Raw genomic sequence first — 24,843 nt, 5'->3', positions numbered from 1 at the left:
TTTTTACATTAAGAATTTTATTTCCTAAAATTCGATGCCTTATATTAATCATCTTTTTACTTATACTTGATTCAAAACAAAAGATAGCATTAAATTAATTCAAAGGTAAAACTGGCTATATTATAGAAGGGTTTTGTTATAATATATGTACATGTATGTGTGTATAATTAGTTTCTATATTTGCTATGGATTATTTTATAACAGCATTTACATGTGAAATTAGATTACAAAAAAAATATAGCCTATAAATTTTAATTATAATATAATAAAGATTTATGCATAGATACACATATGTGTATAGGTACATGTGGTGAATATATATACATGCGTGTATGCGTGGACACACACGCACATATGTATATATTGAGTATATTTGAATAGTATATTATACACATTGTATATATGGGCATATATTATTTATACTCTAAATATAAGAGAATAACAAATATTATTCACAGCAATTTGTCAACATTTGTTAATTTTCCTTCATTTTTACTTGCATTTTTTATACTCGTAACAAATAGTTCTTTCTTAGGTTTAGTAAATTATAGATAATTTTTAATATACATAATGTAAGTAAAAGTAATTGCGAAGGAAGATTGAAATACGAAATACAATCGAAAATAAAAGAAGAATAGTATTACTTGCTTAATATAACAATCATTAAAAAGTACTGTCCCCTAAATGTAAATTCAAGGATGTCTCAAATTATTCAACATGACTCTTTTCTGGGGAAAAATATAATCATAAATCAAACCGCTGACTATAAACCTGCTTAGGGATATCTATTTTTATATATACATACAACTGCCTTAATACAATGCACCACATTACGATCATTAGTGTGTGTGTATATATATATATGACGCTATAAATATGTATGAAAAATTATATCCGCCAAATTTAGTCAGATATTACTGGAAAGTCAAGCTGTTTTACATCTCGAGAAGTTTCGCTCGCATAAATTTGCATCAAACTTAAACATTATTATTCAAATATTAATTAGTTGACATTTTATTTAAGTTCGGTCATTTTCGGAATCTTGCTGCCTTCTATATAATGCGACATTACTTTCTGTATAATCCATTACACGACGTTGGCATTGTCTTTTGTACTGTTGTTGCTTATGGTAAATCTTGAATGCACCTTTTATCGTTATAAAAGCTACACCGCCCTATAAGAAATAAAAGAATAAAAGAATATAGTAATTCTGTAAACATTTCTGTGTGTGTGTGTGTGTGTGTGTACACAAAACTGTTTATAGAATTCAATGGATTACGATATAATATCGTAATAATAAAAAGATAACTTTCGATATTAATATAATTAGCCAGATATTCAACTCCCCCTGCCCCTCTCATTTATTATTACAAGTCGAAAGATTGATACGTACCAAAAGTGTTCTCTGAAAATTGGAACTTATGCTTTCAAAGAACAGTTTTCCACATAGGCTGGCGATGGTCGGCAACAAAAGTGCGCCACAAAGAATACGCGTCGCGGATACTGGATCGTTCATCGGTGGTATATCGTCAGACTGTATACTCGTGTTCACGTCAGAATAGCTGTAACGACGACACGTCGATGAACAAACAGTTATTTATTTGAATGCTAATAATATTGTTAATCATATCTACCGACCTACTAGGAAGGAAATGCCTCAAGATAGGAACTTTCGATGCGTGTCGCCTTAGAAAGCTCAGCGCCTGATCTTCCCATCTAAGCATCTTTCCTAGCACCAACATAATCGGAATGGTGGGTAAGCCGACCAGCAGGACCAAAGGATCAGCCTGCTCCATCATAGTCAGCCCATCCTTGTGCCCTACCACTTGCATAACAGTGACTGCACCGTAGGTTACAGCTGTCCAGTATATGGAACCAACTACTATACCAGCAGCGATAAAGGGACATACTCGGAAGATAACTGCGTCAATAGTATCGAGCACTATCACTAGTGGACCTGTAATTAATTTGCACACACATTACTCAACTATAGGAAACACGATTGAGAGATAAATCTGATATAATCTGATCTGATGTAACCGCGCAGAAAGAGAAGCGTGGGTCTGGCAATAAAAATTTTTTTGATATTAATATTAAAAACTTTTTCGATTAATTATATACACTTACCCATATTTGGATAAACTATAATATATTCCGTGTTGCATTGCGGACAGGCTACAGTATGACTGGCGTGGCCTTTCTGCTTCTCATCCACCCATCTCTGTATGCAACCTTGGTGAACCCACTTGGTAGTGCCTCGACAGTGACATGGCTTCACCCATGCCGCGGTTACGTCATCTTCTTCTGTCGCAAAGCACACCCAGCAGTAACGCCTGCTAAATAAAAAGTTACTATCATAGATTGCTATAAACTGAGATGAATGCTGCAACTTACTATTCTAAGAATAGTAAACGATCAGAGGATATGTATTGCTTGAAAAATATTCAATTAAAGCAAAATAAGTTTTTCTACTTCAATGACATGATTTTAAACAATAACATGAACTTACTCTTCGTCGGGGGTCAATGATGATTCGCTAGTAGTATTGTGATTTGCTCCATCTGCTCTATCTGCCCCATCCGTTCCATCCGTGACGTCGATAGATATCTCCGGATCTGTTCCGTCGTCCCATACATACCGTACATCTTCCTCTTCGGATGCTATTTGTTCCATTTGAGCATCGGATTCTACTATAGAAAGAGAGACTGCTATAGAGAAAGAGCAGAACATAAGTTTAGTTTACAAATATTCTCTCTCTCTCTCTCTCTCAAAGACGTTTGACAAAAGAATTCTCCTTTTGCTGTAAATTATTACCATTATTGGAATCACTGGCTTGTCTGTCTGATCGCAGATTTGTACTAAGTCTCCTCAGGGCCTCCTCTATGCTTGGAAAACGTCTGATGTTCGTTCTACTTATACCGGACTCGATGCGCACTATCCTACCACGGCTGTCGACCCCATACGAAATATGCGGCAAATCATCTGACATGGTGAGTCGATGAAGAATCACAAGTTCATCACCATCTTAAAAAAAGACATGTCATTGAAATGTCAGTTAGGTTACTACATATTGTTCATACATTATGTATCACCAACGCGTCGTTTTTCCTCAACGTAGAACATTCTAGATACTTAGAAATTGCATAAATCTTACGTAAATTCATGAATCTGATTAATATCTGTCTTGTTTTTCTTTTTTGACGTCCGTACTTAAAAACATCACGGTGTGATTATACGTGCAAAACCACATGCACTCTTATTGTGCGACGAGCGCAACCCACGCAATAAGATAATTTTATAGACGGACGCGTTTATATTGCGTCGCCGGGACGTTATTTAGTGTTACCAACTTGCTTAATTGAACACCGATGTTTAAATACTCAACGTATTTTGCGCAACATCTGAGATGCGCGATAAGTACACACGACGAAGTCCGCGTTCAAGTGAAACGGATAATAATATATAGAAAGCTCGACACACATCGGACTTTTCACCTTGATAACAAAGCGTCCTTGTGATTTGTTGAGCAATATTAACATACGTAAGCGCCGACGAGTTGTGGTCGTGGCCGTTCGCGAACGATTCTCGATCGCGCGAATCCGAAAGGCCCGCGATACACCACGCGGCGTGAACAAATCAGACTGATCACCACATCTGCGTCGAGGAATAAACGTGAACCATGTAAAACCGTCCACGCATTTTCGCGGAATTGCCCTCGAGCCCGAGCGCCCCGCGAGCGATTTGACCGCGGTTAGCGATTAGCGCTACGTTCGGATATGACGATGCAAAAACACGACGTGATCGGCTGGCAAAAACAAGCGGCAACTTCAGACAGGTTGTTCTGGCGCGACGTTTGTATACATTTCCTCGTTCCTCGCCGGAGGAACACCGAGGATTCCAACTGCGACCAGCTGCGTACACCGTGGACAAACGTTCGGTCCTCACTGAATTGGCATCGATTGGTGAAAACCGCAGGACGAGCCACGACCTTGTCCTCGTCCACATCTGATCGCTCTCCTCACTTTCTCTGCGTTAATTACGCGGATTTCGGAGGCGAAAGACGGAATTCCTCCGAGCGAGACCCTCGCTATATCCGTTGCCGATGCATCGCGCACTCGCGAGTCGATTGTCGACGAATGGACCACGGGAGATTGTAATTTTGTATGTGTAGCTGTATATACAGGCACCTAGCTATCGCATTGGGACATTTCGGCAGAGAAGAGATCAATTCCGGGGGGGAATTTTCAGCTGACAGAATTGCCCGATTACTGGCTGAGCGTTGTACTTGACTGAGTAGATGTACTGATCTGCCGATTCTCATCGCATGGCAAGATAATTGACAACGTCACGACGCGGTTTCAATTTTTTGAAAGATGTAGACTTCATCCGTACTTTGTTGCAGCAGGCTGGTCAGCTCCAGCTTGGCACTTGATGCGTCCGCCTGATGTTAACCTGACTCACTCTCGTGTGCCAATGCTGAAAGTGCAATCTGTAAAGTGAAAGGAATTTATGTTTCTGGAGCTGTCTGAGGATGTATTGGGATATATGTGATGTACGTGACGATAGCATGGGAGATTAGCATGGACTGGACATAAATCAAGCGGAATCAAGAGACTCGTGTATATCGAGCGTGTTTCGACAATCGATTGTCGTGTCACTGAACGTATCTTTGATATCTCGAACTTGCCAATCATTCAAGTCGAAAGGCGTGAAACGGAACGCACCCATATCTCACGTGGCGCTGCTTGTTGCGCGGAAACAGGAATAATTCGGAACAACTTCGCCTTGTACATACTCGGCTCGGCTCGCCTCGTTTCGTCTCGTCGGTCGGCTGGTCGATCGACCTTCCGTCCACGAGTGGTATCGGGCAGTGTCGGGGCACTCGGACTGGTTCGGACATGAAAGTGGACCGCGGCCGAATTCACGCGAGCACACGCGACCACGTATCGCGCGCGCGTCAGTTTGTTCCCGCGAGTGCGGAGAACGTGTCGAATGTGTGTTAGACGCGCATTTACGAGCGAGTTCGGTGTTTGAATCGTCCGCGCCGGTGTCGAGTCGCGCCTCGAGGAATCCTCAATCTCTCACACACAGACCCGCGAGCTGTCGCAAGGTAAGGTATCGTAACCTTCTCGTTACCGACGCGATTTCAGCGTTTCCCGCGGCTCACCGAGCGACACGTATGTATGCACGTTACATCGCGACCGTATTATTGATTTTTACCTGCGGGAAGAGAAAAAACACAACTGCACGCACACATACTCACACGTGTATACGTGTATATGTAATGACTTGCCGCCCGGTTCACGTGATCGCCTTCATGTAGTCCAGGTTTGCTGATCGGGTTCGTTGACGGATTGGAGAGTTGCTAGAAACGTCGAGCTCCCGGCGCACCAACAAGAATCGATCTGTTGTCTTCAATCATGCTCTATTGAAACTTCTCTCTCTCTCTCTCTTTCCTTTCCCCTTCCTCCTCTCCTTTTCTCCTGAGCATATTTAATTTCTAATTACAACTAAATCAAAAATTGTCTGCATGTATCGGTAACGCCGATCGCAGTTTGTAATCGATTGTCCGATGCCTGTCTATATTGTAGCCAATACTGCAACTTAAAAAATAGCGGATATTTATATATGTAAAGTATTACAAGAGTTAACTGGTGTTAATATTTCAATTATCGCATGATAAGTTATTGCAGCTGCTAATTAACGACTGTCAGACAAGTGACGTTAAAAATAGATTTCTTTTATACACGTTTTCTGTTAATTACACTGTACAGTTAATTACAATGTTAATTACAATGTACAGTTAATTAATTCTTCCGATACTTTGTTTTCTTTTCTGTAGTGTTTAGAAAAAATTTGACACTATGTATATGCAAACGAATTACAAATAAGAATGGAATTTATACATGAATTATGATAAAATGTTTTTGATATTTGTCATCGATTAATTCTGAATGATTTTAATATGTTTAACTAGCGATATTTCATCGAGTTTGCAATTCGTCCATGCACAAGATGCTATAAGGTTTTTGCACACAACGCGACCGTAGTGGCGATATAGCAATGCAGAGCCCTAATAGAGCAATCAAACTGATATATTCATCGTGCTGTCGTCATTGGGGTCATTGTTTTCTTTCGGGTTACATCAGTGAAATTGTTATGAATGTTATCAAATACATTTTCTCTTTAAAAAAATTAAGATTAAACAGACGTCATCAAGTATATAAAATCTTGAAATTAAATGCGATGCAATAATTGTTTCCAAGATGCATGATTATGAAGCACTTGACGTGAGAAACAATTGTCCCTCGATAACTGCAAACAATAAGCGTTTTACATCATAATTCTCATTTCCATAATCTCTCGTTCCGTATTACGTAAAATTGACGTAAAAATTTATCTAACGCGTTGTATGATAAAACAGAGATGATTGTTTATCAGAAATATTCACAGATATCAGTCCAGAAAAATTAACTCTAAATTTGCTCTCACCGAGAATCCACATTATAATTCAGTATAAATGAACAGCACAGCTGCTCGATGTGCCATTTGCAAACATCGCATCCGTTATCATTGATCGATAGCGTTTACTCAAATATTTCAAGCGTGTCCTTGGCTTTTATGGACTATCAGGATATTCTCAGAAAATCTAACACAACTTCCTTTACAATACATGCAACACATATAAAATATTTCATTTATCTATAATATATATAATGTAACATTTTACTTACAAGATTAAATTAGTATTTAGTAGCATTAGTATCCATGAATGATTGTTTAAATAATGTTATTGCGTTATTTTGACACATTATTTACTAACGTTTTGCTACTATTAATGTGATTTCTAAATAATTCGTTGCAATTTGGGTCGAAATTGAATTGATAATTCTTAAGCTGATATCGTTATTATATCATTTTTCACCAGTTGCAGAAAGTGTTTTGGATGAGCCACGTGTTTTTGAATGCAAAATTGTTTTTAATAACTTAATCTCTCCTTGTTGTCGGAAATATCTCGACCTTCAGTATTTCAAAATTGCACGCATCACCCCAGGAATGAATCAGATTCGGTCGGGATCTTTGGCCTAGAACATTTCCGTCTCTTGCATGATGCTGCGAATACGACTCGATATCATAGTAAAACTTTACGAAAACTGCAATCAAGAATCATGACAGTAAATAATCATATTACTTATAATAAGACTGGTTTTAACAAAATTTTATATTAACGTTTTGAAGAAATAAATTTAAAGCAAAGAATTTATAGAATTTTTGTAAAAAAGAAAGACTTTATTAATCAAACGATCTATAAAAAGCAGCGATAGATTTAAAACGACGCCCAGTACATTTATTGAAATAGATAAAATGTAAAAAGAGAACACTATTAGCTTATCGCGTTGTCAGCCAGTCAGTCAGTAGGTACGCTAAACGTAAGTCTGCTAAAAAAAATTCAAGCCAAGTTGAATCGTCCTGCGAGAGGGTAGCCTTCGCGTGACTAGAAATCACTTTGAATAATACAGAGTAGGACGCAGAGGAAGAAAGAGGTAGCGATGATCACGTGTACTGAAATCGGTCTCTGTTTTGTCTGTTTGCACAGTGGCACAGGAGGAGAGGACGATGCGCCACAGCGTTCCCGTTTTCCCTGGCGAACTGAGTGAACCGGACTAAAGAAGAAGAGACGAGGAGCAGGAGGAGAGAAGAGGGCGCGAATCGATAGCGCGCGCGTTTTCGGCGGTGTGTCGGATCAGCTGGCGGTACCTCCATCCCCGGCCTCGTCCGACTGCATTTTCCCTTCCTGTTTCCCTCGGAGGAGAAAAGCGTGGAGAGCACACGGTGGATAGGCGGTGCTCGGAGGAAATTTTCCACCCTTTTTCGCGATGAGAGACACCGGCAACCAGGCCAAGTACGAGCAACTCTTGGACGACGCCGGCTTCGAGATCCGCAACGACGACAAGGAACACAACGAGAATGCGTCGCTAGAAGAGGTAAGTCTAGCGACGGATCGAAACGTTCCTGCGACTCCAATAGGAGAGTCTCTTTTTCTATGTATAGATATGTCTCCCAAAGAAGTGAACCATGATAATAGGGAAAGAAGTGGGAAAAACTCGAGAGTCATCAATCTTAACTGGCATAGCAGGTTGACAGTCGTGACGTGGTTTCCGATGATTTATTCGTCCGCGACAACTGAGTCAGGTTTATCCAAGCTACTGCACACACGACGTCGTACAAGTAATGTTGAATTAATAATGCGGTAGATATCGTGAGCGGAGGAGAGGTCAAAGCTCGAAGCCGAAGTAACACGTGTGTGTCCAAATGTTTTGATATCGATCCAGCCAGTTTCTTAAGCGTCAAGTCGTGTACATGTAAAATGCGACAAAATCCACCGCGTGGTGACTCGAGTGCAAGGAATGAATACGCGATTATATTTTCGAAGCGACCGAGCGATTAGATTTTCTCGATCGAGGAAGATTCGGCAAGGTATCGATCTTTCGTAATCGCGCTTGCATCTGAGCCAAACAAATTATCGGTTCGTTTTATTACATCATAATCTATTTAAATTTATAAGTGTTGCTAAATATCCCTTTAGTTTGAAAACTAGATAAACTTACGAATGATTTATCGTAATTATCATAACCATCGCAAATATCATAAAAAGTTTAAATTCAGCACCAGGCTGAAGTCCACGTTTCAATAATAATGCAATGCAGAAAGTATCGAGAAATAATTTTGAACCGCAAACTCGTAAACTGTGACACGTGTTGCTTGTTGTATAAATAAAACTCACACGTTACTCGTACGTTAAATGAAACCCATATGAAACGAGCAAGGGCGTGAAAATGAGAGCATTGCTAATGGATTACGAGCAATAATAGCGCTTGCATGGTGACTCGAAGTGACACAATCACCTGCATCAACAAATCAAGCGTTTCTATCGGCCTACATCTTGGAAATCCGTTCGAACGACAATATCGTTCACTTTAGCACTTTCCTCTTTCCTTCCTCGTTCCACAGTTCAAACTACGCCCAATCTCATCTTACATGCAGACGTAAAACCCGTAATGAAATCGAGCCGAAAGTTAAAGTCGAATTGGGACACACAGATGATGTCACCATTAGTCATTTTTCTCATGAACTCTGCGGTATGAAGCGTGTTTTACAGCCATGCATCTTACGATAAATCTTGAGCTTCGTGGAATTTCACGTGGAAGCACGTGCGCGTTGAGAGTCGCTGCACAAAGCCCTCGACGCGCACACATGCGCCGCGTCCTCGTACGGTCGATCTTCGTCGATTAAATCGAACGAGAAAATCAAAAATACCTGCAGAAGGATCGACCGTCCTTACGAAAGTCGCGGCATTGAACAGCGTGTGTTATACGGAAATGCCGAAGTGGCAGTCCATTCCGATCGGTTGCTCTACACGGAACTTACGCGTGTAGTGCCATAGCCACTCGTGTGCACGAGTGAGCTCACTTCTACATCGCGATATTTCGCTTTCTTGACTTGATTGTGCTCCTTATCTGACATGCTGCTTTTTTGCCGCTCCGTTTCTCCGATCCGCGCGCGAACCGCGAGCATCGTGCTCGATATTCGCTCAGAGATGGATGCATCAATCGAGGATTAACGCCGCGACTGTCATTGTGAGGTTAGCATTGGAGGATTTGTTGTTCCGTTTCGCCGGTTGTAGATATCTTCTTCGTTGCTAGGTCGGCTCGAATTGCGACCGAGTTGTACGTCTCCCTTTATCATTATTGACGACGTTTTTTTTGTAAGCTTCGCGTGGCTTTGACAGCGCACGACGAGCGACATGCGCGTGACACATTGCTCTTGCATTCGTGCATGGGCTACGAGATAACGCGAGGTTACGTTAATTTCTTGCCGTTCGGTTAAGCGACGAGAGATAACACTGCATATATGTACGGTGTACAACAATTATAATAAATGACTCATTGTTGAACTACTTCGAAAAACTCGAATTCGACCAACTACGTCTTCATACTTGACTGTCATTCCCTTCAACTACTATCATTTTACGTTGTTTTTGTACATACATCTAAAACCAACGCGAAATTTGCGTACAATATTTGCAAAAAGAATTTTCCTCGTAATAATAATAGTTAACAGACAGCTTAACATGTCAACATTCTTGAAGGGTAAAGAGCACAACTCCGAGATGTGGTTGACAACTGCCGAATCAGCTAGTCTCGGGGCTGAGGAGGTAGCAGCTAGATTACACGTCGACGTGCGAACGGGACTCAGATGGCAGGAGGTTGATCACAGAAGACAGTTAACAGGTTTTAATGAATTTACCGTAAAGGAAAAGGACCCACTATGGAAGAAATATGTCGAACAGGTACAAATCTCACTCTTTATTAATCTTTTAATATAAAGATGATCGTAAACGTTAACAAGAACACGTAATATAATTTAAATAAATTTTGTATAATCTAACTCTAAATCTACATGTTTTTCTCAGTTCAAGAATCCATTGATTCTTCTTCTACTTGCCTCTGCATTTGTCAGCGTGTGTATGAGGCAATTCGATGACGCTGTTAGTATTACCGTGGTAAGTATACTTAAACGTCCGTTGATCCTTCAAGAATTTCGGCAGGCGTTACCTAACCAACGCTTATGTTTGTGATGTGTTCCATTCCTTTATAGGCTATCATAATAGTGGTGACAGTTGCATTTGTACAAGAGTATCGATCGGAGAAGTCTTTAGAGGAATTGAATAAATTGGTACCACCGATATGCCACTGGTAAATAGATTTGTGCTTTTTATTAGGTGCTTTATTAACCACGTACAATGGTAATTGAGTACGTTAGTTCAGTCTTGAGGCAGCATGTATCCAAAAATTCACGGTATCCTTAGAAGTATGGTTCTTGGAGGATATACTAACCCTCTGTGTACGCGGAGCGTTCCTTTTCCTTTTTAGAAAGAAGATCTAACGTGTTGCGAATTGTAGAAGATGAAATTTACTTCTATGAAATCTCTCGAAGTTTTTCTATTTCAAACGGGAGAAATACCTCGAGTAAGAGTAACGATCGGAAATGTTAATATCGTCTGTAAAGTTCCAACCTTTCTTGAAAATTTGTCTACTTTATTGTCTTAATGCACTTTTACATCGTCATTACGTATGCTTTTATATTCCATTACTCGACATTCTGTTTTCAGCTTAAGAGAGGGCCGCGTAGAGACATTTCTCGCCCGCAATTTAGTTCCTGGTGATATAGTTTATTTAAATATTGGGGACAGAGTGCCTGCCGATGTGAGAATATTCGAGGCCATAGATTTGGCGATCGACGAAAGCAGTTTTACCGGGGAGACCGAGCCAGCGCAAAAGTCGACGGCTCCTTTACTCAAGACTAATGGACTGACATCGAAGAGGAACATCGCGTTCATGGGCACGTTGATACGCTGCGGCAACGGCAAGGTAAGCTCTGTACAAGTCAAACATCTGAAAATCCTTGGGAACGATTGCACCATCATCAACTTATGTTACGATATCGCGCGATACAGGGAATTGTAGTGAATACGGGAGAAAAGAGTGAATTTGGGAAGGTTTTCTCGATGATGCAAGCCGAGGAGGCGCCAAAGACTCCACTACAGCGAAGCATGGACATTTTAGGTACTCAGCTGTCCTTCTATTCGTTCTGCATTATCGGTATCATTATGCTGTTGGGCTGGATCCAAGGTATGGCTATCCTTGAGATATTTACCATTGGTGTAAGCTTGGCAGTGGCGGCTATACCGGAGGGCTTGCCCATTGTTGTGACCGTAACCCTGGCATTGGGAGTGATGAGAATGGTTAAGAGAAAAGCCATTGTCAAGAAGTTGCCGATCGTTGAGACTCTTGGTGAGCTAAAACTTTAACAAATACTAAAAAAGAAACATAAACCTAATTAATTAAATCAGTTTTATTAAATAAAATAAATCTCTTGTGCTTCTCCTTATAATTTAACAAGTTCTTCCAGTATTTACGCAAACCTCAACAGGTAAAAAGATACTTTATTTTGTTTGCAGGCTGCGTAAATGTGATATGCTCCGATAAAACTGGTACGATCACGAAGAACGAGATGACCGCGACGATTCTAGTGACGTCGGAAGGTTACGTCGCGGATGTTACTGGCACAGGATACAACGGCGTGGGAGAAGTATGCATACGGAAGTGTGACAACATTGATCTCGCACGCGCCGCTATCAGCAATATGCTAGAAGTAGGTTGCGTGTGTAACAACGCTATCATACAGGATAATACTTTGCTCGGGCAACCGACGGAAGGCGCGCTAATAGCTGTGGCAATGAAATTTGGAATGTATGGGATTGCGAATAAGTTTCTGCGATTACAAGAGTACCCGTTCTCTTCGGAGCAAAAAATGATGGCTGTGAAGTGCACCCCGAAATTCGGCGAGGTAAAATCACCATTTTCTCTTGCTTAGTAACTTTACCATTTTCTATTTGGAGTGACAAAACTAATGTGTAATTCTAAATTCTTCAGAATAGGCAAGAAATATACTTTGTAAAGGGTGCGCTGGAAAAAATTTTGCCCCAATGTACGAAATATTACGAGAACGGTCAGGTGTATCCCCTTAGCCAGAAGAAAGATCAGGAATTCCTGACAGAAGCGTACGATATCGGTCAACAAGGATTGAGAGGTATTACTGTTCTCTCTATGACAAATGACAATGGAAAGTTTTAGATTTCGAGATGTTTGACGATTCTGATTGCAGTGATTGGTCTGGCGCGCGGCTCCTCGTTACAGGATCTCATTTACATGGGTCTAGTTGGTATTTGCGATCCACCGAGGCCCCGTGTGCGCGAATCTATTAGTATCTTGTTAAATAGCGGCGTTAAAGTGAAAATGGTGACCGGCGATGCGAAGGAGACTGCGGCTGCAATAGGTATATAAGTAAATAATTAAAACACGCTAGAAAAATATAATATATAAATATTTTAATGCACTTTTCATAGACAAATTTTTGTAATATTGAAATCTCACCACTTTAATTATCTACCAGCTAGCATGATCGGATTGGATACGCTTCACAGTCGGCTATTGTCGGGGGATGAAATTGACATGATGTCTGAACACCAGTTAGAGCAATGCATCAATAACGTTAGTGTGTTTTATCGCGTGACGCCAAAACACAAACTGTGTATCGTAAAAGCCTTACAGAGAAACGGTAATATAGTGGGCATGACTGGTGATGGCGTAAACGACGGGGTGGCGTTGAAAAAGGCAGACATAGGTATCGCCATGGGTAAAAACGGCACGGACGTATGCAAAGAAGCGGCCGACATGATCTTAGTCGATGACGATTTCGGAACCATTATGTAAATATTTCACCACTTTGAAAGTATGCGTTAGAGTAAGTTACGTGAAGTTTAACCATTACATCATCATTATGTGTTTTAGCGCCGCGATCGAGGAAGGTAAAGGAATCTTCCACAATATTCGCAACTTCGTGAGGTTTCAACTGAGTACTAGTATAGCTGCGCTTTCGTTGATCGCTCTTGCGACGTTAATACCGAGCATACCGAACCCCTTGAATGCCATGCAAATATTGTGGATTAACATCATTATGGACGGTCCACCGGCTCAAAGGTTCGCGTTGAAATATTAAGCGAAATTGTTTTAACACTTGAAATATTTCTTCTGCTTCTTGAATATTGATCATGCTTTTTAAACATTTATAACATATTCATTAATTTTTTTCACACAGTCTTGGAGTAGAACCGGTTGACAAGGACGTTTTAAAACAAAAACCACGGAATACGAAGGAACCGATGATCACACGACACCTCATAATTAACGTTTTATTGTCGGCTAGTATCATTATGCTTGGTTCTTTATGGGTGTACCATAGAGAGGTAATAGCCTTTCGAAAAACTGAGAAATAATTTTCTGTTTTTTGTACACATGTACATTATACATATGTACTTTGTCTTTAGATGGGCCATCAAAATCCCGCGAGGGAAACTACCATGACGTTTACTTGCTTTGTATTCTTCGACATGTTCAATGCCCTTAGCTGTAGATCGCAGGTGAGATTTCACGCCTTTGATTCCAATATCAAGATAAAAGATCGCCATACAATTCAAAAATTTTTATTTATCTTGTAGACGAAATCTATATTCACAATTGGTCTATGGAGCAATAAAATGTTTCTGGTAGCCGTAACGTTATCTGTCATCGGACAAATGTTTGTTATTTACTTCCCACCGTTGCAGAAGATATTTCAGACTGAAGCTCTCACGGCAAGAGGTATTACGTTTATGGCCATAAAGATCAATCGATAAAGATCGATCGGCATTAGCCTTGCGTAACGCATTTATTCTTCGCTTTCAGATCTTCTTTTCCTGGTGGCGTTGACGTCGAGTGTCTTCGTAATCAGCGAGATAAAGAAGTTCATCGAGAGGCAACTGCAGAGGCGTCGAGTCAACGGCCAGTATTACAATAAGTTTGAGATGGACTTTGTATGACAGTTACAGTTTGCCGACGAGGCAAACAAATATCATAACGAATAAGCGCATCAATTATCGCTCGGCGTCGATATGCAATCGGTCGCAATCGTTCGTTTATAATCGACACGCGTTACTTCTCGCTAACACGTCTGCTCGACTACTATGCTTGCACATTCGTAACTTCGTCACGTGTGCACCTCTATCACACACACACACACATACACACACACACACACACACACACAGAGAGAGACATAACGCACATTCAGGAGCATAACGATATCTTTCCTGTGACTCCACTGTCTACGTATTGATTGCGCAGTGATTGCGGCTTTTTTTACCTACCGTCTACGATTGTCAAATTGTGCGATTCTCTATTTTTTCGAAACGCATCTACGTAGAGGGAGAGAAAGAAGAGAAACATTTCGAGTTGTAGTAGGTTACATAGATTAGCTATTAGAGTATATTTCATTATTGTCCTCACAGTGAAACTACTACGTACTACTACAATACCAATCACCGTTTTTCGTAGGTAATAGCGGCGCTACTGCACATTCCATGCACGTTTGATAGATCGCGATGACTACGATATATTCTACAATATATAATATAATTGTAGATTGCAATCCAAAGCAATGTTTGCACTGAATTCATCGTAATCATTCTATATTCAGTACTGTTTTCTATAAATACTGTGACAATTTTTAAGACCCGCTCGGGGAGAAGCGTCGATTCAACCATATCCGTTCATTCACTGTCGGTCAATTCGCGTTACAGGAGAAGCGAATTCTGCAGCATTTTACCGAGTAAGAACAGAGAGATAAGAAATAAACGTACTGTAATTAAGGCCATTCATGCATGTCGATTGCATTTAAAAAATACAGTTGTAATCAGTGAAAATAAATTGCTCTCTTACAATGTTCCTTAACTTCACGACTAATGAAATAACGCATACTTTTGACGGTAAAATAATGCAATTTGAATTTTAATTTGAACGAAACAGCTGTTTTCTAAATAAACACCATAATAATTTATATTCATACGTAATTATATAGATATATTCAAATTGAGAAAACAAATGTGGTAACATCAATAACATTTTTATTTAAATATTTAACACTTATATGTACAAGTGTCCTATATTTCTTTTTTTGGAAATCTTATGAAACATTGTACACATTTGAATTAATGATTTCCTTCAAGAGATGTCCTATATTTTTGGGGGGGAAATCTTATGAAACATTGCACACATTTGAATTAATGAATTCCTTCAAGAGGTGTATACGTTTTATATTGGTATAGCTGTGGCCCACCATATCCGTATAGCAACTTTCCCCGACCATTTTCGTCGTAATATGGGTACCGATATCTTGGCCTAAAATGCAAAAATGAGGATTACCACATGAGGATTCTCTTTCTCTTTTTAGAATTAGGTCAGTTTTTAGAATTGTTTTTATAAAATATGCAGTAAAAATAGTAACTTTTAATATTACAGCGAATATTGGGAAATTCATTAACGAATATTAGAATTGTGTATATCGAAAGTTTGCCTTACCGTTCAAAGTATTGAAAATTGGGTGCTTTAGGTTCGATTGTAGCTGCACTTTCATCGATTAGCACGAGGAAAAGAAGGGCAAACGTCAATGCGATCGTAATCAGCCACTGAATGGAATGGAACAATATTTCGTATAATAAAAAGAAGATGTTTGTCTCACTTTTCAATTTAATACGCACGTTTTCTTTTTTAGTAGAATTTTTAATAGAGTAATTTTCTTTTTTAATGCAATTTTTAATAGAGTAATTACAATTAGTTATCGTTGTATCGTTAATAAACGGAATCTCTATAGAAATGCAATAATGTTTAGAAATTAGAAAGTTGTGACAAGTAATAACTATATATAAATTTTCGTAATGAAATTTTCATATAAACGGGATATTTAAGATACTTGTGTAAAAAAAAATATGTTTCTTTACGCAGTACGATTTAGTTTTACTTACAGTTGTACGATGCGCCATAGTAAACGATCTTCAATGGATCAGATGAAATATTCCTTTAAAAATGGTATCGTAGCACTAGTATCTATAAAAATAATATCGCGAGACAAGTTTTCTTGGAAGAACAACTGCTAATCGAATGAGTAAACTTAGGAACAAATCGATATTGCAAGCTAATATTGGTCACGCTATGTCTGACGGTTTAGATACGCGTCGAAACTCAGTCTGAATTTCTTCATTCCCCTACCATCCTAGTCTTTCTTCCGACATCGCGTAAAGTGAAAGTTCTTGAACACGGTGTACGTACTGTACATATTGATTGCTTCACGTCAACTACGTGGATCACATATCCTTGACTTTTTTTTTATCTGACAAAAATTTATACATATGTTAAAGCAAATGCAAGAAATGTGAGACATGCTAAAAATATACAATTATTAGGAAAATACCGAAGAGATATTTAAAAAATGTCGTATTTCTAATAATTATTTTAATTGCGCATAATCATGTATAAATGAAATACAAATTAAGATACACACTTTTATTTTAATTACAAAATATATAATACAAATAATTTGACAAAAACAGCCGTTGAAATTTCAACAAGCATCTGTTGAAATTGAATATTTACAGGAAAAAATTACATTCTTTATGTTTGATTATGTGTACGATCATCGATCGTAATCGACAATGATGCAGCTAAAACATTTGTATTATTATTATTATATTATTAATATCGATCGATAGAACATTTTTGTAAATTAACTTTGTGAAATTTTAATTTTAATCTTAATTTCGTGAGATTTTAATTTCGCGTAAAAAAAAGTTGGAAAGAGCATTAAAAATATTACAGTTCGCTCGATAATGCAATCTTTTAATTCTGCACTGATTTTCCCCATGAACCTTTGTATCCAATACCCATTCCTAATTTTGCTATCGCATGTTCTCCAAAACGTCCGTTTTCTTGTTCGTATCGGATCCTTCTTTGCTTGCCCACCTCTGGGTTAAAGTCCCATTCCGTGCTCTGCAAAAAAGGTCAATAGAAAGGAATAAAGTAAAATCATGTCATGCATATCATTGCACTTACTTGATGTATGAGAGGTATGCCTGCAACATTATATTGAATGAAATCGTGTAAAAACTTATAAGTCGGCTCTGCAAACGACATAATTGTGTCGCTGTGAAGCAGCAAGGCCATCAGCACGGTAATCTATGATGCGGACAAAATAAGGAGACATTAGAAAATATATTAATATTACTGTTACATATTACACAATACAATCTAATTTTATTCAAATCTTGGATTGTGTAAATTAACTTGGTAATTTTTTTTTAAGAAATTGAGCCATTATTACAAAAAAATAATCAATCTTCGAAATATTTGCCATCATTTTCTAATACTTTTCATCCATCGGACAACTGACAAATCCCGTCTCGAAAAAAATAAAATAAATAAAGGCTCAAGTTTTTCAAAAAAGAGCACCGTATTAATTTGCACACCTAATAATTACCATAATATTAATAATACTAATTTCATGAAAGATTTAGATGCTTTACAATAAGCAATTCTTTTGGTTTACTAACAATTTCAAAGTTGATATTAATTAATTAAAATTAATTAAACTCCTTTTGAAGATTAATTGAAATTGGTTCAATTCTTTTTGATTTCTTTCATTAAAGAAACTTACCAATATCCGACTCGAAATCATGATCTGGCACTCTTTAGGGATGGTACCGCTACCGAAGTTGAATAGCAACTACCCTGCGTTATTTATAAAACCAGCGTGTTCATTCGTGAGAGAACTCGCGGCTTCGTTGTCGTAACACCGATAGTGAAAGTAAAAAACTGCACGCAATGACGCGGGAGAGTTCGAAAAATCGTATGACGGATCGTTTCGTGAATGACAATCGGTGATCCAGGAATCGATTCGCCCATGATATCTCATTCTAATCACGTTATTTTCCACTGGTCGGGACGGAAGAGCATAAAAGCCAGGCGAAATGGTCGAACAGTACTACATTATCTTCCGGTACGCGCTCTCGTAACGATGTACATTGATAAAGTAATTTTTATGATCATCCTTTGCACGGTAAGTGATTCAGTCAACACACAGTGAACACACGTGCATGAAAATTAATTTGCTGAGAGATTTTTATTCGTGTAGAGGAGATATAAATTTTATCGTGTTACATTTTTATTCGTGTTCTTCTGTTAAAGTGTTAATTTTATTTAATTTAGTGCGATTAATTCCTAAATTAATTATATTGTTTTGAACGTCTGAATAATCAACAGACAAGCACATGCTGGAGCGGGACATTGACGCGAACTGCCAGGACGATCAATTCCTCACTCTTCACGTGGCCGCAAATGTTGTTCAGCAATCGACCCAATTTTTCAATTACTCCAAAATTCTCGTACAATCAAGTCCAAATTCCAGAATGGGCCAAGGGTGGTGTTGCCAGTCTTCTACGTTTCGTGTCCTTTGTAAACAGCGAAAACGGACCTATGCAAATCGAATTCGGACCAGAAGATGGACCACGTGCTGCAGCAGCGTATCAACGACGCTACGGACATCGAGGAGAGCGACTCATTGAGCAATTGGGAAACGGTTTCGATCCCGATATTCGACAAGTATCTACGCCTAGTATCTTTTTGACGCCGCCTCTACCTCCCTTTAGGAGGTAGTAGTATCCAACTCGCAATAATGTGAGTACAATCAATAAAACCACAAACTGTATTAATTTAATTTAGAGGTAACTTTGTCAAGCTCTTAAAGATAGAAATAATTTTGTACAAACTATTTATCTGCGTTATTATTTAATTTTATATTTATATAAAAAGTACGAGATCGATAAAGCGTTAGATAAACGCACGCTATACCTTCATGAAGAAAGACGTGTATAAAATGTATGCGAGATTAAACAAAATATACGTAATAAATGCACGTGCTGCTCTGGATGAACAGGAATATTTATAGCGCCCACACTTTTACATAATCCACTTGAAGTGCCGTTCTCGTGTCCCATGTCGGATACCAGGAATCCTTTGCACGATAGAACTTGTACATTGCCTGGAAAAAATGATTCAAGCTATTGATTGCAAAGCCAAAGGCTAAAGTTGTGATAAGCTCACAGTAAACACTTGATCTGACTACTTCGAATGCTCTTGTAACGCTTAAGATTTATAATAATCAAGTAACGAACCTTCGCCTCAACGTTTCGCCATGGTTTGACGTAGCCGCTGCTCGTAACGAGATCCGGGAATTCGTGGATGCCTCCCACAGCTACCGCCAGGGTTAAGTACGACTGCAAGATACGTGATATTATCAGAAATCGTCGTTACAAGGTCCAATAAAATTATGAAAAATATATGACAACATTCTAGTACGCTCACCGGTTTGCCAAACGAATTGTCCACGTTCTGCTCACCGTACTGCACACCATCAACCTTCATCACGATGAGGCCACTCTTCCATTCAATCTCGAAAACATGAAAGTTATCAGACCAAAGCTCCCTCGACGATCTTTTCGGGAGCTGCAAGCGATTACTGCTGCTCACGTCACTCTCGTTTACGGAAGCAACCAATGCGCCCGCGGACAATGTACGACCGTTAATGTCGGCACCCTCGGGGGACCTGAGTTCCTCATTCCCAGGCGACGACGCAATCCTGATCTCACGATGCAGTCCGAATTCCCACGTGTTCTCGGCGCTCGTTAAAGTTATGACTAGGAAAACACAATTACGCTAACGCGTTTACGTGAATAAAATTGATGGTGAGAAATTATGAGTAACTCTTACCAGGATACACCCAATCGCCACGTGGTAACTTAGCCCTTACTTCGATGCGCCCGAAAAGAAATTCGAATTTTCCTTTTGTGTCAAGATACCCCGAAATCACGGGTGGCAGGATGTATGAGCCAGCCGCTTGACGTTGACACTCGCTTGTACCAACTTCGCCCGTACACCTAAACATTCGTAAATAAAATTTTAGAGATTTAATGAAAATTGTTTTTTTCTTAAATGAAGGAATGTATTTTACTATGTTAAAAATTCAATTTCATTATGCAAAAATTCCTGACTATTCTGGATCAATCAGTAGATCGAGTCTTTTACATTTTACAAAATATATCATTCTATTAGAAATTTTTACTTTTGATATTTTCATTCTTTAAATCGAATCATATAAATCACAATTTCAAATTCTTGTAATTTTCTAATTTTAATTCTGAAATTATAATTTTGGTTTTTATTTTAATTCGCTTACCCTTCCAAAATTATTGTTCCACGCGTCACAAAATTCGTGCCAAATTTGGTATTAGTCAAAATTGGTTTGATGCGTAGCAGACCATCGCTTGCATCTGTTACATCATTGGTCATGTATACAACAAATTCATAATCCTGGCAATAAAAATAACGGTAATGATTTAATAAGAACGAATTTTTCTCATCTGTCGATACGTACCGGTGCGCCTGTAAAACTTTGTAGTAATTTCCACTTTGCATCATCAAGTTTATCGAAGGAGTCTTCAAAGAGAAGTTGATGTGGACAAGGTTGTCGTCGATTACCATTGTCAAAAATCCATGTCGCTGACTTCGTCGTACAATTTTCACTTTGAACTGTGTCCATGATGTGCTGAGAACCATCGTAATTATAAAAATCTGTAAATCACAAAAAAGATTAAAAAAGATACAATAATAGCGAAAACCGAAGAATGTTTAAACTATTTCTAGTGAAATTGTTGTGTTGTTATTTAATTTAACTTTATTAGTATTCGTTCATAAATTATTTTTAATTTACAATTTTTAATTAAATTTTATTTTAAATTACATATTTATAATCTTTTAATTTATAATTTATGAATTTATTATTTCACTATCTTTACATATATGTATATCGATGATTATTTAACTAATTCTCTATCGTTTATTAAAAACAGAACTTGAAAGAAACACAGATAGCTATTTCAATTTCGACTGATGCAAAACTAACCAGTAACTCGATGCGATTGGTCTATCAGGTTGTAACCGAGACCTTGATACACAACATGGATCCAATAATAAATAATATCATCTTTCCTTAACTGAGTGCGTCGGTCCTGGTAGGTCCATCGTCCATTCCGAACCTTAAGGATATCTTTTGCAATTTGTCCTGCTTCAAGTCCATCAAAGTCCTTATTGAATTGTACATGGAAGGCCACCAATGTGATTCCTTGCTCGTCTGTACCAAATAACATTATCTCTATTAAAATTGCTAAATTAAAATAACCACAGAATTCCAATTATAAGATTACTTAATTCTGGATAACAACTTTTAACTCAATTAACTTATTTATTGAATATTCCATATATGTCAAATCACAAATATATAATTTAATATAATTATTTAATATTATATTACAATTATATCTCACCAGGAATTGAAATGCGCAATCCCACGGGATGAAGTGGTTCCACTGTGGCCGATGGTGGAACATAAGCGTGATGTTCACGTATACACACAAATAATATCACGAAGAGGAGCGACTTTGCTAACAGCGAATGCTTCGCCATTCCTATATTTCGGTTGTCGTTCCAGAACTGATACTTAATTAACTTCCTTGTCTTTCACAAATTCTTCCTACTTATATTAGCTCCTTAAGTTTTTCGTCTTCTTATCTTCCTTCGTTCCTTGTGTCCTTTTGCTGCCTCTTAATACATATACGACTGTTGAAGGACAACCAGTTTGTTTGGCAGTAAAACAGGTAGAGAGATTCAACTGGAATACTTGCTTGGATGATTCGCGATGGGCAATCGCGCATCACTGATCCGCTTGCGCGTCTTACCGAGCATCTTTATCCTCCCTTCTACTTGGCCGGCTTGCTGGGAAACCGGATAGTTGCTACGTCAGTATATTGACTGTAAACATCTTCTATAAATATCTCGCAAAATTTTCTCATGCTTATTCATTTAATTGCATATCATTTAATCTACTAGCAACGACTACGCTCCTCCAAAGCGCATTTGCTGACAATACTATACAGATATCGTTACATAAAAAGTCGTGCGCACTATGCTCTCATATTTTTATTAATATGATATTGCGTTTAATCGGACTTATTTTCAACGGAAATCAAAGTAAGAATGAAATAATCAAATTAAACCTCTACCTGACACTTTATTGTTCCTCTTATTGTACGTGCATTACATTAAACATAGCTGCTTTTGTACTTTGCTCTTTACATATCGTATAGAATATTAAAGTGTGTAAAATCCCTACGTGGAATGTTCATCTCATGATGTAAGTATACTTACATCATGGTTTATCTTACCCAGAGAACGAGTATTAAAAATTTCGGCGGAAGACGAGGTGCGACATCAATGCCGTTTATATGGGAAAACGCTTGACGCCGCATCTGAGAGCGTCTTTGATAATTAAATATATATATATATACGAAATAATTAAAAATACCGTGATTAGTATGTCGATATGATTATCTATTGCAACTTTTGCTTCACTTCATCAGGTATACGACTCAAATACCACTGATGTGACTGACCAGGCGCAGTAGCTAGTACACCTCTCGTATTTGCGCGCGTCGTTTCGGGATTATACGAATAGCGTTCTCCATGAAGATCGGTCAAGACGCCTCCGATGGCATGAAGAACGGCTTCGGGCGCGCAGGTGTCCCATCTCTTGCATCCGCCACTGGCGAATACGTACGCATGAGCTTTTCCCTCCAGCAGAAGAATCACCTGCGAATAAACATATAGTATAATACAAATATAATTATTCTCTGTGCGATCAGAGAGTTGTAATACCTCCACGCAGATAGCTGTATAACATCTCCGTGCAGTCATTTATTTTTAATATAACTCGAAAATTATATCTGAGGGGATTATAAATAGTTATTCACGTAATTAATTACCTTATGGCCCGCGCCACCAACGCGTGCCACTTCGTCAGGATCCAACGATTTTATGGCACTCTGGACAATGCCATCGGAATGCGAACTGATAATAGACAACGTAATATACTCAATGTGTAACATGATATCGAAATGCAAATGTTAAATCGCTCGCTACCGAGTGGTCGTGATTATCCTCTTCTCCTCCGGAGGTGGTTTCGGTGCAAATCCCCCGAAACCCACGCCGTCGATGCCCCACAATGTACGACCGTATGCGTCGCTCTCGTTGTTCTTGTAATAGGGTTGATGTATCACGCCTCCGATCGCTGTTTTGCCGATTGCCACACCAACTAATACCGTGACGTGTTCCACCAATCCTTGGGTGTATTCTGCCGTACCTGCAGAAAATCTTTCGGTGACTGTTCTATTAATTTATATCTTATAAAACTTTAATAGAACATACTTTCTGAATCGAAATAATAAAACAAATCAAAGGCACAAATATATATGTATATATATAGAATTTGCTTATGTACTTTAAATAAGGTATCAGTACCATCCAGAGGATCTACCCAAACGCATACATCCTTAGGATTAATGTCCTCCAAGTGGTTCGGCAATTTCAGTTGCAACACATCCTGATCTGCTTCCGTGACAATCCATTCGGAGGGCACTTCGCAACTTGAAGGCTCTTCCTCGCCAATGATTGTGATATTTGGAAATTGACGGCTAAGCGAAGCTACAATACACCGTTGGGCACAACGATCTGCCTCCGTCTGCAGATCATTCTTTCCCTTTTCCACTATATTTAATCCGCCCTTACTTAGAACATCTCGAATTATTTTGCCAGCTTGCACTGTGGCACATATTGAGGATGCAACTATGCGTGTTAACAGAGCAGCACTCTGAGCCATTTTGTAAATCTCTCTGTACAAATGGTGATGTGAAAAATGTAATATCACTGATAAATTGCTCTGATACTGATATCACTGATAAATCGTCCCTGAAAAAGATTTAATAGTATGTCTCCATCTTTCACTTCTATGAGCTTTAACAACACAACAATAATAATAATAGCAATGGCAGTAGAAAAGATAAATATGCCTCTATATATCTAAATTGATATAATAACTAACTCTGTATTGTCTATTTCAAACTAACATAATATTGCATCTTACTGCAAAATTTTATATTAATTTTTTGAGAATACCATTTAAGTTCAAGAATTTAAGAAAACAATCAAAACTATTACATTTAAACACATATAAAATATAGGTAGCATATAAAAAAAACCAACACATTTCATTAAAATTTAAAAGTTTTGTGACAGCATGTATTTAATTACTTACAATTATCTCAAATAATAATCATTACGATAAGTAACAAAGCAACACTCATGTCACGTATTGTTACGAGTCTTATGTTAGGTTAGCTAGGTTAAGTTAGGTAAAATTAGGTTATGAGTGCCATGTGTATACTGGTTGATGTATCTATACGAG

At 38.4% G+C, this 24,843-nt stretch overlaps 6 protein-coding genes across 16 annotated transcripts; 2 read left to right on the top strand and 4 right to left on the bottom strand.

Annotated features, from left to right (window-relative positions):
- Window positions 1-156: 156 nt before the first annotated feature.
- On the bottom strand, window positions 157-5,282 carry LOC105282385 (E3 ubiquitin-protein ligase MARCH5). Of its 10 annotated transcripts, none has more exons than XM_020032647.2 (8): window positions 5,264-5,282; window positions 4,393-4,489; window positions 2,815-3,024; window positions 2,510-2,708; window positions 2,128-2,336; window positions 1,639-1,957; window positions 1,394-1,562; window positions 157-1,174 (listed from the first exon to the last, which is right to left on the bottom strand). In XM_020032647.2, the coding sequence occupies exons 3-8, from the start codon at window positions 2,987-2,989 to the stop codon at window positions 1,019-1,021; spliced, it is 1,227 nt and encodes a 408-aa protein (XP_019888206.1). In that variant the 5' UTR covers window positions 2,990-3,024; window positions 4,393-4,489; window positions 5,264-5,282; the 3' UTR covers window positions 157-1,018. The 10 variants fall into 10 exon arrangements, with proteins under 10 accessions (XP_019888206.1, XP_011342615.1, XP_011342617.1 ...); XM_011344312.3 differs by lacking the exon at window positions 5,264-5,282 and adding an exon at window positions 4,725-4,866 and having other exon boundaries at window positions 158-1,174; XM_011344313.3 differs by lacking the exon at window positions 5,264-5,282 and having other exon boundaries at window positions 4,393-4,573.
- On the top strand, window positions 4,886-15,388 carry LOC105282384 (calcium-transporting ATPase type 2C member 1). The gene is made up of 16 exons (XM_020032645.2): window positions 4,886-5,110; window positions 7,598-7,985; window positions 10,151-10,351; window positions 10,475-10,564; window positions 10,660-10,757; window positions 11,174-11,432; window positions 11,519-11,855; window positions 12,023-12,411; window positions 12,498-12,654; window positions 12,730-12,900; window positions 13,018-13,333; window positions 13,416-13,604; window positions 13,723-13,870; window positions 13,952-14,044; window positions 14,123-14,264; window positions 14,349-15,388. The coding sequence occupies exons 2-16, from the start codon at window positions 7,878-7,880 to the stop codon at window positions 14,480-14,482; spliced, it is 2,832 nt and encodes a 943-aa protein (XP_019888204.1). The 5' UTR covers window positions 4,886-5,110; window positions 7,598-7,877; the 3' UTR covers window positions 14,483-15,388.
- A 160-nt stretch (window positions 15,389-15,548) lies between these two features.
- On the bottom strand, window positions 15,549-18,235 carry LOC105282383. 2 transcript variants are annotated; one of them, XM_011344304.3, is made up of 4 exons: window positions 18,148-18,235; window positions 17,547-17,669; window positions 16,463-17,483; window positions 16,260-16,305 (listed from the first exon to the last, which is right to left on the bottom strand). In XM_011344304.3, the coding sequence occupies exons 1-3, from the start codon at window positions 18,166-18,168 to the stop codon at window positions 17,334-17,336; spliced, it is 294 nt and encodes a 97-aa protein (XP_011342606.1). In that variant the 5' UTR covers window positions 18,169-18,235; the 3' UTR covers window positions 16,260-16,305; window positions 16,463-17,333. The 2 variants fall into 2 exon arrangements, with proteins under 2 accessions (XP_011342607.1, XP_011342606.1); XM_011344305.3 differs by lacking the exons at window positions 16,260-16,305; window positions 17,547-17,669; window positions 18,148-18,235 and adding exons at window positions 15,549-15,839; window positions 16,020-16,126 and having other exon boundaries at window positions 16,463-17,319.
- Window positions 18,236-18,507: 272 nt separating this feature from the next.
- On the top strand, window positions 18,508-19,416 carry LOC105282429. The gene is made up of 2 exons (XM_011344378.2): window positions 18,508-18,549; window positions 18,753-19,416. The coding sequence occupies exons 1-2, from the start codon at window positions 18,508-18,510 to the stop codon at window positions 19,143-19,145; spliced, it is 435 nt and encodes a 144-aa protein (XP_011342680.2). The 3' UTR covers window positions 19,146-19,416.
- Window positions 19,261-22,443, bottom strand: LOC105282381 (beta-1,3-glucan-binding protein). The gene is made up of 8 exons (XM_011344302.3): window positions 21,872-22,443; window positions 21,451-21,678; window positions 20,923-21,119; window positions 20,725-20,858; window positions 20,259-20,425; window positions 19,854-20,185; window positions 19,664-19,765; window positions 19,261-19,530 (listed from the first exon to the last, which is right to left on the bottom strand). Exons 1-8 carry the CDS (start codon window positions 22,008-22,010, stop codon window positions 19,432-19,434), a joined length of 1,398 nt encoding a protein of 465 aa, XP_011342604.2. The 5' UTR covers window positions 22,011-22,443; the 3' UTR covers window positions 19,261-19,431.
- Window positions 22,444-22,598: 155 nt separating this feature from the next.
- Window positions 22,599-24,822, bottom strand: LOC105282379 (3'(2'),5'-bisphosphate nucleotidase 1). Its single transcript, XM_011344301.2, has 5 exons — window positions 24,694-24,822; window positions 23,901-24,347; window positions 23,523-23,742; window positions 23,366-23,450; window positions 22,599-23,192 (listed from the first exon to the last, which is right to left on the bottom strand). Exons 2-5 carry the CDS (start codon window positions 24,256-24,258, stop codon window positions 22,935-22,937), a joined length of 921 nt encoding a protein of 306 aa, XP_011342603.2. The 5' UTR covers window positions 24,259-24,347; window positions 24,694-24,822; the 3' UTR covers window positions 22,599-22,934.
- Window positions 24,823-24,843: the final 21 nt, after the last annotated feature.

Source organism: Ooceraea biroi, chromosome 7 (genome assembly GCF_003672135.1).
Source record: "Ooceraea biroi isolate clonal line C1 chromosome 7, Obir_v5.4, whole genome shotgun sequence".
NCBI lineage: Eukaryota > Metazoa > Arthropoda > Insecta > Hymenoptera > Formicidae > Ooceraea > Ooceraea biroi.
Note: the sequence above shows the minus strand (reverse complement) of the source record. Positions and strands in the feature narration are given on the sequence as shown.

Coding starts and splice junctions, on each gene's coding strand:
- LOC105282385 (XM_011344309.3), bottom strand. Junction 1,958..2,127: donor TATAGTTTATCCAAATATGG/GTAAGTGTATAT, acceptor AATTAATTACAG/GTCCACTAGTGATAGTGCTC. Junction 1,175..1,393: donor ATTTTCAGAGAACACTTTTG/GTACGTATCAAT, acceptor TATTTCTTATAG/GGCGGTGTAGCTTTTATAAC.
- LOC105282384 (XM_020032645.2), top strand. CDS start 7,878: ATGAGAGACACCGGCAACCAGGCCAAGTACGAGCAACTCTTGGACGAC. Junction 10,352..10,474: donor GGAAGAAATATGTCGAACAG/GTACAAATCTCA, acceptor TGTTTTTCTCAG/TTCAAGAATCCATTGATTCT. Junction 13,334..13,415: donor GACGATTTCGGAACCATTAT/GTAAATATTTCA, acceptor TATGTGTTTTAG/CGCCGCGATCGAGGAAGGTA.
- LOC105282383 (XM_011344304.3), bottom strand. CDS start 18,168: ATGATTTCGAGTCGGATATTG. Junction 17,670..18,147: donor TGATTTCGAGTCGGATATTG/GTAAGTTTCTTT, acceptor TCCGCATCATAG/ATTACCGTGCTGATGGCCTT. Junction 17,484..17,546: donor GCATACCTCTCATACATCAA/GTAAGTGCAATG, acceptor CCTTTTTTGCAG/AGCACGGAATGGGACTTTAA.
- LOC105282429 (XM_011344378.2), top strand. CDS start 18,508: ATGTACATTGATAAAGTAATTTTTATGATCATCCTTTGCACG. Junction 18,550..18,752: donor TTATGATCATCCTTTGCACG/GTAAGTGATTCA, acceptor AATAATCAACAG/ACAAGCACATGCTGGAGCGG.
- LOC105282381 (XM_011344302.3), bottom strand. CDS start 22,010: ATGGCGAAGCATTCGCTGTTAGCAAAGTCGCTCCTCTTCGTGATATTA. Junction 20,426..20,724: donor GGAACAATAATTTTGGAAGG/GTAAGCGAATTA, acceptor ACGAATGTTTAG/GTGTACGGGCGAAGTTGGTA. Junction 20,186..20,258: donor TGGCGATTGGGTGTATCCTG/GTAAGAGTTACT, acceptor GTGTTTTCCTAG/TCATAACTTTAACGAGCGCC.
- LOC105282379 (XM_011344301.2), bottom strand. CDS start 24,258: ATGGCTCAGAGTGCTGCTCTGTTAACACGCATAGTTGCATCCTCAATA. Junction 23,743..23,900: donor TTGGGTAGATCCTCTGGATG/GTACTGATACCT, acceptor GATTTTCTGCAG/GTACGGCAGAATACACCCAA. Junction 23,451..23,522: donor AGGATAATCACGACCACTCG/GTAGCGAGCGAT, acceptor GTCTATTATCAG/TTCGCATTCCGATGGCATTG.